General features: G+C 43.9%; 1 protein-coding gene and 1 long non-coding RNA gene across 6 annotated transcripts in view; one reads left to right on the plus strand and one right to left on the minus strand.

Moving 5' to 3' along the window:
* The window catches only part of HOPX (HOP homeobox), a 32,141-nt gene that overhangs the window by 965 nt on the left and 15,711 nt on the right, over positions 1 to 15,465 (minus strand). The window contains exons 1-2 of one of the 5 annotated variants that reach the window (XM_088836359.1): positions 8,000 to 8,155; positions 7,388 to 7,544 (exon numbers count right to left, since the gene is read on the minus strand). In XM_088836359.1, coding sequence (XP_088692485.1) covers positions 7,388 to 7,531 — 144 coding nt within the window. In that variant the 5' untranslated portion in view covers positions 7,532 to 7,544; positions 8,000 to 8,155. Of the gene's footprint in view, positions 1 to 7,387; positions 7,725 to 7,999; positions 8,156 to 15,465 lie in introns of those variants that run through there. The other 4 variants (XM_088836361.1, XM_088836358.1, XM_088836360.1 and 1 more) reach the window with 4 other exon arrangements.
* LOC148777863 (uncharacterized) overlaps positions 7,198 to 15,465 on the plus strand; it is a 44,892-nt gene continuing 36,624 nt past the window's right edge. The window contains exon 1 of the long non-coding RNA XR_016037453.1: positions 7,198 to 7,249. This is a non-coding gene — a long non-coding RNA (uncharacterized LOC148777863). The remainder of the gene's footprint in view (positions 7,250 to 15,465) is intronic.

Raw genomic sequence — 15,465 nt, forward strand, 5'->3', positions numbered from 1 at the left:
CCTTGGGACCTTTGCACATACCATTTCCTATGCTTAAATAAAACCTTCTCACTGAAGCCTTCCCTGACCATTTTATCTAAAGTAGATTCTCTATCCATCTCCTTAGTCTCTATTTTAATGCTTGGTTACCTTCACAGAACTTTGACTATCTGTAATGAATTCATTAACTTGTGCATTCACTTGCTTTTAGTCTACATTTCCTTTCAAAAGATAAGAGCCATGAAAGCAGAGTCTGCATCATCTTATCATTATTAGCCCCTAGCATAAGGGTTTAACAGAGATTAATCAATGTTTGTTGAATGATAAAAGAAATCAAAGCATCTCCTTGTTGCCCCAGATAAATCTATATAATTGTTTTACCTCATCAATGTGGGATGATCCCAAGGGCCTTGGTCATCCACAGTGCTTCATTAGAATTTGTTGAATAAAATGGATGAAAAACTAAGCAGTGGACAACCTTGGGGCACTTCTTTTGGGGGAATCTATGGAGTAGTCTGGCCCAATCTTTCCTGCTCCAGGGCCACTGAGCAGTGAGAAAAGATAGAGTAGCATTCCCAGTTTACTCAAAATCTTCTAGATTTGTATGACCCAAATATTCATACCTCACAAAATTAACCATGGATTTAGAAAAGCCCCAGATGGGATAGTTCTAGACCTGGTACCATGTGAAAGCTAAAACAGCCTTCATATGTTGTAAAATTGCCTTACAACATATCAGTCAGTTCAGTTCAGTCGCTCAGTTGCTTCTCTTTTTGACCCCATGTACTGCAGCACGCCAGGCTTCCCTGTCCATCACCAACTTCTGGAGCTTACTCAAACTCATGTCCATCGAGTCAGTGATGCTATCCTACCAACTCATCTTCTGTTGTCCCCTTCTCCTCCCACCTTCAATCTTTCCCAGCGTCAGGGTCTTTTCTGATGAGTCAGTTTTTCACGTCAGGTAGCCAAAGTATTGGAGTTTCAGCTTCAGCATCAGTCCTTCCAATGAATATTCAGGACTGATTTCGTTTCGGATTGACTGGTTTGATCTCCTTGCAGTCCAAGAGACTGTCAAAAGTCTTCTCCAACACCACAGTTCAAAAGCATCAATTACAACATAATTACACCATTGAGATTATACCATTGCAGAGGGAAATGGCAACTCACTCCAGTATTCTTGCCTGGAAAATTCCAGACAGAGGAGCCTGGAGGGGCTATAGTCCATGGGGTCACAAAGAGTCAGACATGACTGAACATGCTTGCATATTATTATACCACTGAGGGGTGGGGAATTCTGCAAAGGGGAAATGAGGAGATCCATGCTGGGGAAGAGTCTGGGGTATGAACCAGGTTGGCCAGAAGGGATCTGGATTGTTAGGAAAACAACATTGAAGAGAGGAGAGTGAAGGCATAGAAGCAGCAAGCATTGATCTACATGGGAGACGATGAGTAGAAGGCTCTACGGGAGGGACGGAACCTCTAGGCTTTATCCTCCTGTGCTTCCCAACCTTTCACACAACATGGCACACTGTTTCTCCACCTCACTGCTTGCGTAGGTGACCACTGGGGGCTCTGTAGTCCTGGGCCCTGCCAACAGGAAGCTCTATTCTAATCAACTGGCTCTAAGAACTTGAAGAAGTTAGAGCGCCAGTCAGCCCAACCTTAAGTGAAGAGGGAAGCTTAGGGAGTTTCTATTGTCCTGGTTAGGGTTTCTAACATTTACTTATTCCTAGGACTTCCCTGGTCTTCCAGTGGTTAAGGATCCACCTTGCAATGCATGGGATGCAGATTTGCTCTCTGGTCAGGGAACTAAGATCCCACATGCCTGGGAGCAACTGAGCCCATGTACCACAACTAGAGGGTCTGTGCATTGCAACTAAGCCCCAATACAGCCAAAGAAATAAATATTAAAAAATGAAATGAACTTAAAATGTACCTATTCTGGGGGCCAGTAGATGAGGGGACAGAAAGGAAGCAGAGAGAAAGAACACAGCTGTGGGATGGACACCAGACCTGGGATGCGCTGATGGAGGTGGTGCGGAGATTGTATGGTGACACCTAGACGTCTCTGGCTTAGCACAGCCTCCCAACAAACAGGGCGGGCTCCAGGGCCATGCTGAGGAAGACCTCATCTCTCCAGAGTCCTAGGGTGTCAAAGGGCACTCCAGCATACACCCAAGATGAGAAGAAAGGGCGAGGACCACAGGGGAAGGAGAGCTTCTGTGTCTCAAGGCCTGAGAGCCAGAAGGAAGCAAGGAAACAGGATGGTCTAGGGTCTGTACCAAGGCTCAGCTGGCTGAACAGCAAGGGACCACGCCTATACCTCACCCTAACTGTTCAACAGAGTTTATACACTGAAGTCCGTTACACAGCCACTGAGATCTGTGATCTTATATACCTTTGTACTGTTGATGTGGCAGCAGAGAAAATAATTGAAAAGCAGTGGCAGCAGATTGCTCTTAGGGAAACCTTCTCTTAGGGGTTGCTTTCTGGATGCAGTATTTCACTCTTAGGGGTCTCCCTCCTTAAGGAGAATAGAGAACTCCTGTGTTTTTGGTGGCTTTAACCAATGTTCTGGGCTTCCCTGGTGGCACAGATGGTAAAGAATCTGCCTGCAATGCCGGAGACCCAGGTTCAATCCCTGGGTAGGGAAGATCCCCTAGAGAAGGCAATGGCTATACACTCCAGTACTCTTGCCTGGAAAACTCCATGGGCAGAGAAGCTTGGTGGGCTACAGTCCACAGGTTCAAAAAGAGTCAGATACAACTGAGTGACTAACACTTCACACTTCAGCCAATATTCTACTGCTAAAGATGGGCATATTCGCTTCGGTGATCCATGTGTGTATTTAGTTAACTCTGGAATCTGGTGTGAGAGCATGGTTCCAGTTTCATTAATGAGGTGCCTCTGCAGGGATTTTGAGGCTACAAGGTCTGATTCAACAGAATTTCCAGTTACTAGAGCTGAATAAATGGCAGAGTTTTACAGACTAACTAATTAAAACTTGGAGGGAGAAAGGCTCCTTTTCTATCAGGATTCATTTAGGACAAAATGACTGAGCTGGACTCATTCAGAAGAGCCAATTCTTATATGAGTAATGAAGCAGAATATTAATATACAGTTACTGAAAATAACTTCAGCAATGACCACATTTGTGAATCGGTGAGTTGGCATCAGAATGCTTAATAAATTGAACCCTAGCACTGGGGGTGGGGGGAGGCTCAAGAAAAGCTCAGCTATTTTCTGAAGATATATATTTTAAATCACACACATGTATAATAATTTAGCAAACCAGTTGCTCTCCAACAAAAACCATTAAACACCTTGCTTGCTTTTTTTTACCTTCAGTGTGGAATCTTATCACATCTCACTCACGTCAAGACTAATCTTCCACCTGGCTTTTCTCCTTCTCTTCTTTGTTTTGGTCAGTCATCCCCTGGGAAAGACATTCATCCCTTGCTTGCTTATAAATGGATGCCCTCATTAGCCTCACACATTGTTGGAGATTTATTTACTCCAAGGGAACAGATGATAATTAGACCCTGTGATGTGGAAGGGTTGAGGCAAAATAACACTGTTCCTGTCCTTTTCTCCAGTAACTAACATTTCATTCTTTTTAGGAGGAGATCTTTAAAGGTCTTTTTCCACTGATGAAACATCTAACAACTAAAACCAGGGTTCTGGGAAGAATCCCAGGATATTAAGAGGAGATAAAAATTCTGGAAACCAGTCTAAGAACCAATGCCAACTACACTGGCGTTGAATCAGTGATAACAGAAAATGGCAGATCATCCTAACCTCCCAAGGGGCTGATGAGAGTTTTCCCAGCCCCTTCTCACGCTGACTTCAAAATAATAAAAGACACAGGGGTTGGGATTCTGTAAAGTTTATCTAATTTAAATATAGGGGAAATCTAATGACTGTCATGAGGAAAAAATCCATTCTGGGACTGAAGCTGTAGCTCCAATACTTTGGCATTCTGATGCAAAGAACTGACTCATTAGAAAAGACCCTGATGTTGGGAAAGATTGAAGGCAAAAGGAGAAGGGCACAGCAGAGGATGAGATGGTTGGACAGCATCATGGACTCGACGGACAGGAGTTTGCTCAAACTTTGGGACCTAGTGAAGGACAGGGAAGCCTGGTGTGCTGCAGTCCATGGGGTCACAAAGAGTTAGACATGACTGAATAACAAGATCCCAGCAAATGCACCTTTAAAGGTTATTTACATTAGAGCATCCTTCACCTCATGCTGGGTTCCTGTTGGTGTCCCCTCCAAGTAGAGAACATTGTCCTACAGTGGGACAGTTATAAAGGGGTCAGAGTCCCCCCAGTCAGGGAACAGTTTAACCTTTTAGTCCCTCTTACTTTTGCCAAAGTATCAGCAGCGTGAATCAGCTTGAGTTAACTGTTAATATCGCACAGTAGCATAGCATGTCGATTTTTCTTTTCCTAGTATTCCTGTTCTAGGAAAAAGAATATGAATCCAATTCTGGAAGTGGGTGGTATTAGGCATAAAGGGAGCAAGCATGTGAAATAAATATTATCTTGGCTTTGACGACCTTATGGAAAAAGGCAACATTAATAAAGAAAAGAAACAGAGAAAGCATTGATACCAGACACTGCTTATATGCAGGCCCAGCACACCCTGGCCTCCATCAGTTATTTAAAGGGTCCCTCCAGGGAAACCATCCCCACCCCCCAGTGCACATGGGGTGGGAGGGTTGGCAAGGGGTTAAGGGGATGGCTGGGCTTGGGCGGGAGGATGGGAAGTTGGAAGATGAGATCCGATCTGATAAGAGAGAACAGAGGGTCAGCTAGGAAGCCTCTTCCTCTGAAATTGCTAAATTTCACCTCTCTCTGAGCTCTGGGGTCTCAGATGCTTCCTTGTGGTTGGTGCTGGAAGACAGAGGGGTAAAGCCAGCTGTGGCAATGTCAGGGAGGAAGAAGGTGTTGACCTTGTGGCAGGAAAAGGAAGCAAAGGGCCCTGCTATGAGGCTGACTCATCCCCGCAAAGGCTCACTTCAGAGATGGGTCGACCATTTGCCCATTCGAGGGTGGGAGAAGTGGTGAGATGGGAGAAGGGCTGCCTGAGAGGGTGGAGGGGTCTGAACCGGCTGACCTTGATTACAGAAGGGTGCCCTCTATTTCTTCCTGCTCGAACCTGATTTCAGTTCAGTTCTCTCGCATAAGGTGTATCCTGAGGAAAGACTGGCTGCAGCCTGAGATGACTGTCATTTATGGTATAGAATTTTTTTTTAGGAAGAAAGAGAACATAAATTGAATTTTCAGTCCTTTCCTCCCATCCCACCCAGTTGTTTCCGTTTCTTTTCTGTGGAGACAATACAGCATGGTGTTTACGCATCCAGGCCAGGGGGCCAGACTGCCAGGGTACAGATCCCAGCTCTGCCACCTCCCAGTTGTGGTCTTAAGCAAATTATTTCACTTTTCTGTGTCTCAATTCCCTTATCTGTGCAATGGGGCCAAAAACACCTATTTCACAGCATTGTTGTGGAAAATAAAGGATTTAATACTTGGAGAATACCGGGAACAATAGGTGGCAAGTATCATCTTTTATGAAGGTCAGCGTAATCATTCTGCTTTAAGGTTAAGGGCGTGATAGTAACTTGCCAAGGGAGAATCTGACTCAGATGATAAAGAATCTGCCTGCAATGTGGGAGACCCAAGTTCAATCCCTGGGTGAGGAAGACCCCCTGGAGAAGGGAATGGTGACCCACTCCAGTATTCTTGCCTGGAAAATCCCACAGACAGAGGAGTTTGGACATGACTGACTGACGAACACGTTCACAGAGCCCACAGTGAATCCACAGCATTCTTTTTAAGAAGTTGAGTTACTGTCTCTGTAATCACTCCTCTTTTCTAAATATAGCGTGGGATTTTTAAATGACAAAAGTTCAGCAGGCTGCCTCCTGGGGAAAGAGCGGGTGGTTCACAGAAACATGAGCTGTTAGACTTGGGTTACACTAAATCACCTTCTATTAAGTTCTGGTTCTGGTTAGCCAGACAGCTGTTTCCTTCTCTAAAAAGATACGTTTGATTTTCTGTTTGACCTAGGAATGGGAGGATCTCCTACAGGCAAATTCTTCAAAAGTGTTAGTTGCTCATCATGTCTGACTCTTTGCAACCCCATGGACTGTAGCCCACCATGTTCAAAGGCTTAGTTAGTAAAAATCATTTTGGACTTGGGATCCAAGATGTATTTTGGGGTCTTGATTCTAGGATCCACTGAAGCACCCATTACAAACTCTTAAGCTTCATCTAAGTATGATTCATGATGAGGAGAGAACAAAATGTCTGATGCCCTGGTTTATAAAATGGGAAGAATAAGAAAGTCTCTGCTTTAGACCTGAGACTAGTGGTGTGAAGTGCTTTGGGTTCCCATGGGAGAGATGCTAGAGGAGTTCCAAGTGGTATTATCAGGCATAACTAATTGTCTTTCCATGACCAAAGGGAAAATAGAAGTCAGAGTTTAGGCAGGGGTTAAAAAAAAAAAGTCTGTTGAAGGAGCCAGTACTCCTTCAAGCCAGCTGTAGTGGTTAAAACCCTGGGCAGTGTTACATTCTCTGTCCTAAACGATCAGGATAATACAGAAGTTTTAAAAATAGATAAATGAATCAATGCATTTACAGTGACATCTTTCTTCACTCCCTTCAGTTGTAATGTTAGATGTCTTCCTTGTCAGAAAACTCTAGAAAAAGATCCTAGATCTCCTTAGAGCCGTGGAATTTTAAAAAATTGGAACCAAAGCTCCCTGACTCCCTGCAATTTTAGCTCTGCAGCTGAGTGGAAGCTGCAGCGAGATGTGATGGAAAGAGCATACATAACGACCTGTGCCATCATGACAATTCCCTCCCTCTGAACCTGTTTGCTCGTTTACCAACCCCGAGGACTGAATTTATAGCTTATCACTAGGATCCCGTCCAGCTCTGACATTCCCGCTGGGAATAGATTGGTGGACGCTGGGCTCAGTGGGCGCACACGGCGCCTCTCCGGAAGGTTTCGCTCAGAGACCAGATGAGAAACTAAACCCAGGAAAGCGAGACAAAAGTGGGCCCAGCGACGCGGCTCCCAGCCCGGCGGGAGGAGAAAGTGCTTTCTCAGGCTGCAGGGGAGAGAGGAAAATCAAGCAGACGGGAGGGTGGGCGTGGGGTTTCTAAGCAGCTCCTGCGGGAGCCACCCGGCTGGGGTGCAGGGCAGACCGGGCGCGGGTGGAGCCGAGAAGCAGGGATGCTGCGGTGGAAGCAATGCAGGTCTGGGCTCCCGGGGTGCGGGCAGAAAGGCTGATAGATCCGGGGGAAGAAGGCCAGGCGGGACCCGAGGGTGAGGGAGGCCGTCACTTGGAGATCGAGGCTTCCCGAGGGGCGGGAGCGTGGGCGCGCGGGGCTTACCTGGGTCTCCTCCTCTGAAAGGCCTGCCTCCGCCGCGATCAGGCACAGCGTGGTGGGGTCCGGGTGCTTGTTGACCTTGTTGAAGTTGTACTCCAGGATCTCCACCTGGTCCTCAGTGGGGCCGCTCGCGGTCTGGGTCGACATGGTCCCGGCACGGCTGCGGGAGAGGGAGAAGCGGCGGTGATGAGCGAGGCCGAGCGCAGAGCGCAGGGAGGAACGGCGATCCGGGGTGCCCTCAGCCCGCGGGGCTGTCCCCGCCCGCGGCGGCACTGCGCGCGGGTGTCCCGCGCTGCAGGCTGTGCAGCGAGCCTGCGCGGGGCCCTTCCGGGGGCGCGCCAGGGGGTCCTCCCGAAGACCTGCGCGTCCTTGGGTCTCCCTCCTGACCCCAATTTTTACAACAAGTTTCCGCGGGGCCCCTGCTCTGGGGCAATGGGAGGAGGAGGCGGCCGCGCTCTCCCAGCCCTGAGGCTTTAAGGAAGGAGTGGAGGAAGAGCGGCGGTGATTTTTGAAAAACCGCCTTTAAACGCTTCCTCCAGGCAGAGGGAGCTGCCCTGGGGACAGTCCTGACGGATCGCTGGGCTGGCAGCCCGGGTCCACGGCGGGACGCCTCACCCTTGCAAGCCCTGCTGCCTCTAAAGCGGTTTAGCACTTTGCAGCCTCTCCAGGGAGGGCGATACACCCCACACCTCCTTCAGAGAAATGACCCAGAGGACAGAAGTTACTTTTCAAAGTTGGGGAAATGGGGGCGGCGCTTTTAATCTCTCCCTTTTACAGAGGTGGAGATAGGTTCGCAGCGCTTCACCCCTGCACTTCCCAGGGTCAGGGACTGAGCAGCAGGAGAAATTTCCACCTGAGGGCTTGTGTGAGTCACCTTGCAATCTGCAACCTCCTCTATCCCTCTACCCCAGGTTTTTCGAACTAAAGCTGTGAATAGGAAGCCTCCTGTCAACCGGCTGGTCATGGCCCAGCGTGGCCTGGACATGGTTCTGGCAGGGTGCAGTAGAGTCCACTTCACTATGAGCCTCTCTAGATGAGGATTTCCAAGACAGAGCCCAAACCTAGCTGAGGAGGATCTACAGCAACTATCTTTTTAATCAGACATCCCCTGTGATTGTATTAAAAATAACTGCAAAGTCAGGAGAACAGGTCTTTGGCCTGCTTCAAGGTCTTTTATATTTCCTTACTTTAAAGCCAAACATTGCTCTAGCAGGGGCTTCTCAGGTGATGTTAATGATGAGGAAGCACCTGCCAGTGCAGGAGACATAAGAGATGCCGGTTCAATCCCTGAATCAGGGAAGATCCTCTAGAGGAGGGCATGGCAACCCACTCTAGTATTCTTGCCTGGAGAATCCCAAGGACAGAGGAGCATGGTAGGTTGCAGTCCATGCGGTCACAAAGTCGTACACGACTGCAGCAACTTAGCATGCACATATGGATTGCTCTAGCAGACTTGAGGCAACATGATTTCCTGCTGCATGTCTCATACCTAAGTAGCCTCTGAAATTGGGCTAAAAAATGGCAGATGTGCACCCCTCCCTTCCCCCAGTTTAAGATGTATTGAGATATAGGAAGTGTTCAAGTTCTTGGCTGAGGACTTGGGACAGACAGGTCAGGACTTGCCATCGCTGACAGTAAATGACAAGCACATGTGTGGGAAACACCTTGGTTTGTTGTTTTAACAAACAATTGCAAAATCAGCCAGCGCAATCCTGAGTGGATTTTGATGTAGTTTGTGCCTGGGGATGGGCCGCACTCCACTGACCTGCCTGCATAATGTCCCTGAGGCTGTGATAAACTTTTCTACTGCGACCTGCATCCTGGGCTCCCTAAATGTTTTTCCCTCTCCTCTTGGTCACTTGAAGAGAGTTTCCAGTGAGACAAGAAATCATTCTACTGTGAGAGATCCTGGGGTCAAACCAGTTGTTAGGTCATAGTGAAATCTCAGTGTTTTTAGGCAGTTCTGTGCTCCCCAGCTTTAAAATATGCCCCAGTGATGCCTGTCACAGTGCTGAGGCAGGATGAGGCTAAGCCAGGTCGTAAATGCCTCTTCTCCTGTTGGTACCTGTCGCCCTCTTTCTTTGACACAGAACTTCAAAGCTGGAAAGAACCTTGGTGCCCAGCATCCTAGAATGGAAAGCCTTGGCTTCTGTTTCAGTACTGTGCTCTTCTAGACCCTTCTCAACAGGCCATCCTGTCTTTAGTTTGGCAGAAAAAATCAGGCAGGGGCTTGTTGCTATTTTGAATGGACATTGACTGACCTCATAGGATACCAACTCCAGCCAAACCTGCCCACTGGAACCACCCACCACTGCTCATTTTGCCTGAAAAAAAAAAAGGAAAGAAAGAAAACACAGGCGAAAGGAAACTCCTGCCTCTGATTTTATTCCTTGCCCTAGAAAGAGTCCAACTCTTTCCAGTGACACAGTTACGGTGGCTCTTCCAGGAAAATTTTTGCTGCTTCTTTGCAGAATCCCTGGTCTTTCAGAAGTGTTCATCAAATGCACAGATTTCTAAACTGAACTCAGATTCAAAGACTGTTCCTCATGTACTTCTTTCCCTCTTTTTGTTTCTTAACCATTATTATATGATTCAAAGGTAACACATTATGAATCAGGTGCATTTTCTCTTATATTTTTTGTGGCTCCCTGTTTTAGGACTTCGTATGAGGTTTTATGGACAGGTCCACTTGGCTTTAAAGTACTCCTTGAGTTATTTGACTGAGGGCATTGGACTTGGTTGGTTGCTATGGGAGGACCATTAGAAAGTACCTTACTTCTCTAAGGTAAGCCAAACAAACTTGTTTTCTAGAAATGAGGATAGAAGATCTAGCCACAATGGAGACAGCTACTTTTTATTTCTCCACAAAACACAGTCTCTGTTGTTTCAGTTGTCTGTGGTTAACATGTGTTTGCTGCTGCTCCTCCATTTCTTCTTTCCCTCTCTTTCAAAGGAAATTTATAAATCACATCACCCTGGTAACCCTGGCCTTATAAAACTTCTCAACTCTTTCCAGTAAGGAAACTGTTGAAAAATATCTCTGAAGGTAGTCTAAACAATGTCAGATGAAAGGAACTAAAAATATTTTAAATCTTCTTAAACTTTACTCAGCACAAGTTGTATCGTTGCTGTGGTTATTCATATCTTATGAAACATTGAAAGAGTCCTGTGGTTGTGTTTTCTTTTGTGGTTGCAAGAAGACAATGCATAAACCTTTGCAAGAGGTTAAATGAAAACTGCTGGCTTTTTTGGAAATTTCAATGCCTGGATAGACATTCGTGCCAATCTTACAGCTTTACCTTTGTCCCTTAATCCTATAGTCATTTATTTATTTGAAAGCATCTACCTATATGAACCAGCTCATGAAGAGTGCTACTAGCTGGAATCTGCAGAAATCTCTCTGGGCTCACATTTACCATCTTCTCCTCCCCGTCCCAGCCATTCTGACCTCTCTGTAATGCCGAAAATACCAAACTAAGAGAAAAAGGTTATCAGTGGCATGGGACTTCCTGGACTTTTCTGGTGGTCCAGTGGCTGAGAATCCTCACTCCCAATGTAGGGGCCCTGGGTTCAATTCCTGGTCGGGGAACTAGATCCCATAAGCCACAACTAAGACCCAGTACAGTCAAATAAATACATTAAAAAAAAAAGTGATCAGTGGCAGATACTCCTCATAAACTGTCCCATGGTGAATTGACAAAACAAAGGAAGCAGATGCATCATTCTTTAGGGTCATCTCCCAATTTACTTTAGCTTGTGTCTCCTTTATGTTCACTGTGAACTTTCTGGAAGCAATGAGCTCTTGAACCATTCTGTATTTTCTTTTTTTTTTTTTTCATTCTGTATTTTCTTAAGTGAAAAAAATAACATGCCACCATTTCTCCAAGGAAAGTGGTGGATCTTTGGAAGCAGAGTTTTCCTCCTGGTCACTTACTGAGCTACTCTGGATGGAGTGCCAGGGGGGATCACCCAGGCTGTCAGTGTCTCTCAGAAATTGATACATAGGAGTAGAATATCGATCTGCTTCCTCAGGCTAACACAAGGCTATGTTAAAGGAAAGGACTTTTCTTGTTTCTGTTTGTTCTTTAAATATGAACCTGGTGGTTAATGTCTTTAAGCTTAGAACAGTAGTTCTCATGCCTGCTGGGCCTTACAATCACCTGTAGAAATGTCCAGGACCACTACAGACCTCCTGAACCAAAACCACACTGTAGGAAGCCAGCATGGCAGAAACACAAAAAGTATTTCGGCTCTCACAAGATTTTGCAACTTAATCGTTAAAATCAACTATAAACGTTTAGGCCTTCTTATTTCTTACACTGTAAAGATGCTTCAAAGTATCTTCTAACTCTGCTGCTGTATATCATCTCCTCACTTGAGCAGAAAGTGGGTTGAGGTAGTTTTAAAGGAATAAACTTCTAAAAATATACTTTGGAAAAGAAATTAGGCATTACACTATTTACCTTTTGTATATATGGTCAGGAATGTGGAAAATGTCTTTAATATCATGAATTATTACAAGAAATTTCACTATGCTTTGAAAAATTCATAAATAATATAAAACCCTTTAAAAATCTTTTTCAAATAGAACGTATTCTTGGGGTTCCCTGGTGATTCAGTGGTTAAGAATCTGAGATCCCATGTGCCCAGGAGCAACTAAGCCCCTGCAACAAGACAAGGCATCGCGATGAAAAGACAAGCCACCGAAATGAGAAGTCAGAGCTCACAATGAAGAGTAGCCCCTGCTCACCTCGACTAGAGAAAGCCTTCATGCAGCAGCGAAAAACCCACCACAGCCAAAAAATAAAATCAATCTTAAAAAAAAAATTCTATTTTCTTTCAAGTTTTTTCTTTTTTTAAATTGGAGTACGATTGCTCTACAATGTTGTGTTAACTTTCTGCTGCACAATTAGAATTTTTTCTTAATTTATTTTTGGCAGTGCTGGGTCTTCTTTGCTTTTTACGGGCTTTCTGTAGCTGCCGAACACGACCTACTCTTTGTTGCGGAGCACTGGCTTCTCATTGCGGTGCTTTCACTTGTCCCAAAGCACAGGCTCTAGAGCTCGGACTCAGCAGTTCTGGCACGTGGGCTTAGTTGCTCCACGGCATGTGGAATCTTCCCAGACCAGGGATCCAACCTGTGTCCCCTGCATTGGCAGGCAGATTTGTAACCACTGCGACACCAGGGAACTCCAACATTAGAATTTAAGAAAGCAGATCATCATAAGGAAAATTCCTTCTACCCTATTACCATACAATTTCCATAATTGATTTAGAAACCAAAGATTACAGTGGAAGAGATTTGCCAACCTTGACAAATGATTCTCTAAATTCTTGAATTTTACAATGCAGGAAATGCTAAAGTTTAAATTATCATTTATATAGACAATTTGTATAATACAACTTAAAACTGAACATTAGGTTATGAATATACCTACACACGTAGCATCTTTGCTGCCTTCAGATAAACAAGTTTCCAAATCTAAATAGGAAAAGACTTTTTAATGCTATATTGATTACAATTTTACTTGTTAAAAAAAACAGAGGAAAATACAACAAAATGTTAACAGTGTTTATTTATATCTAGACTGTGGGACTACAGATGACCTAAATTTTTTCTTTTTTATATTTTTCTCTTTTTTAATATTTATTACCTTGAAATTAGAAGATTTAGTATTTTTTTAAAATTATTCTTTTTATTTTTACTTAAAAACATTTTTTTAAATTTGAGGCTAATTACTTTACAATATTGTGGGGAAATTAGTTCTGTCACATATGTTTGCATCCCTAAAAGAGCTTTTAAAAAAGTTTTTATGTTTTTGAGATCTATAAAAATGATATCACACTATATATAATTCTTCTGTGAATTGCTTTGTCCATCAACATGTTTCCAAGATTCATTCATATCTCAGCATGTAGAGAAGTTCATTCATATTCAGTTGTTTCCATTTAGTGAACATACTACAATGCATTTATGTCTTTTCCTGTTGGTGGATATTTGGGTTGTCTCCAGTGTTTTGCTATTATGAACATTGTGTCTCTGAACATTTTTGTATATGTCCTCTGAAGCACTTTTAAGAAGATTTCTCTAGGAGTGGAACTGGTCATAAGGTATGTGACTAGTAGCTTTACAACATTATACCAACTTCTTTTCCAAAATTGTTGAACAAAACTATACTATTGTCATACATACACTATTGATACCATGTATAAAATAGATAACTAATAAGAACAGGGGACAAATATAGCACAGGGAACTCAATGCTCTTTGGTGACCTAAATGGGAAGAAAATACATAAAAGGGGGGGGGGATACATATGTAAAGCTGACTCACTTTGCTGTACAGTAGAAACTAACAACATTGTAAAGCAACAATACTCCAATAAAGATTAGTTTTTAAAAACTGCAAATGAAAAAAAAAAAAGAAAAACTTACTGCTACCAGCAGTGGATAGCATTTCCTTTGCTATACATTCTCATCAACACTTGCATTGTCAAACTGTTTTTTTCCAAAATGGTTAGATATTTTTTCAAACCTTCTTGAAGCTTTATGTTTATGTTTCCATCCTGCTTAACTTCTTGATGCTAAAAGTTTCCATACATTTACTATTTAGTGTGTAAAAAGAGTGTTTCCTGCCAGAGCCCAGAAGGAGATTTGAGGTATTTTTGGAGAGTTTAGACTGTCTTCAGGCTAGCTGGTTATTTCCACTGGTCACCAAGAACAATAGGAAAGATGGATGGAAAACTAATTACAGCAGACCTTTTGTCTGTATAATGCTAAAAACGTTTCTATCTTCCCTTCTACAGAGCTCCTGGGAGTCAGGACTTGAATCTGCACTTTAAAAATGTGTTAGCCATATCAGTTTATTGTTCCCTCACCCTTAAAGCAAATATCAAAGTCTCCAGATCAAAACGACAGAGATGGACTTAAAACAACTGAATAAGGAAGGAGAAAGGATGTAGGGATAGGCAGGAAGGATAAAAGAGATTATTTGGCTGTGGGCTTAAAATAGGATATAAACATGTGAGATCAACTAATGTGCTCAGTGTTTGAACTGCAATACCATGATCATGGGGGTACTGCCTTCCAGTTTAAAAGCTGGTTATTATTAGTTCTTTCACTTTTGCTCACAATCTTCTCTTAAAAATCAGAATGGAATTGGTCCTGTTTTGTGGTCAAGAAAGGTTAACTAACTTATCTACAGTGTCAGAGGAAGACTCAGAATTCTCCTTTTTATTCTGGCCACAGCTGTAATGTCAGCTCTTGATGTCATGAGCAAGATTGATGCCTGCTTCCAAAATACAGTCTCCTTACACTCTTTTGATGTCACAGAAATTCTAAGATATGATTAAATCACCTACTTGGATCTTTGAGCTCCAGTTTTAGTCGTGGTCTTTCCCTTTAGTGAAGAACTGGAACTGAGGCAGCCAGGCCATTTCTGACTGACTGGTCTCTCCAGCCTCATTCCTTTAGTGGCTGCCACAGCCCATCCCTCTTGTAGAATTCCTCACCTCTCCTGGGAAAGCCCTAGTATCTACGTGACACCAAGGCAACAGAGAGAATGAAATCACCCCCTTTTTAAGTTTTGTTCTGACTCCACACTTTGAAGTACATTTTGGGGAAACGTTCAAGTTTGTCTGGTAAGATCTGAACTCTTAACTTCTGATCCAGTGTAACAGCTATGGGCACACATGGAACCACCTACCAGCTCACAATGACAAGCACGCTTTATTTTCCCAAAACATGCTGCACTTGACTCCGTGGGGCAGGAAGGCTTAGTGCTTGAATTCATTTATTCCAACTGGTCACCAGCAATGCTACCATCCTAAGTACCTCTCACTTCTCAAAGTTTTGTTAGGCAAAGGTATCATCAGATTTAGTTTTCAGTGTTTCAGCCCTGCTCTGGGGTTGCATATCTTTTAGGAGTTAAGCTAAGACTTAAAAATATGAAATGCTGCCTTGCTTTAAGTTCTGTATATCCTATATATGTGTTCTGTGTATTTGCTAATTCGGCTTAGTGCTTTCCAGGTCCACCTCTTTAGACTTGCTTTCCTCTTGCCTTAGGAAGCTCCTCTATTTCA

The sequence above is a fragment of the Moschus berezovskii genome, chromosome 5 (genome assembly GCF_049115385.1).
Source record: "Moschus berezovskii isolate FMDL1 chromosome 5, NW_MosBer_1.0, whole genome shotgun sequence".
In the NCBI taxonomy this organism is placed as follows: Eukaryota; Metazoa; Chordata; class Mammalia; order Artiodactyla; family Moschidae; genus Moschus; species Moschus berezovskii.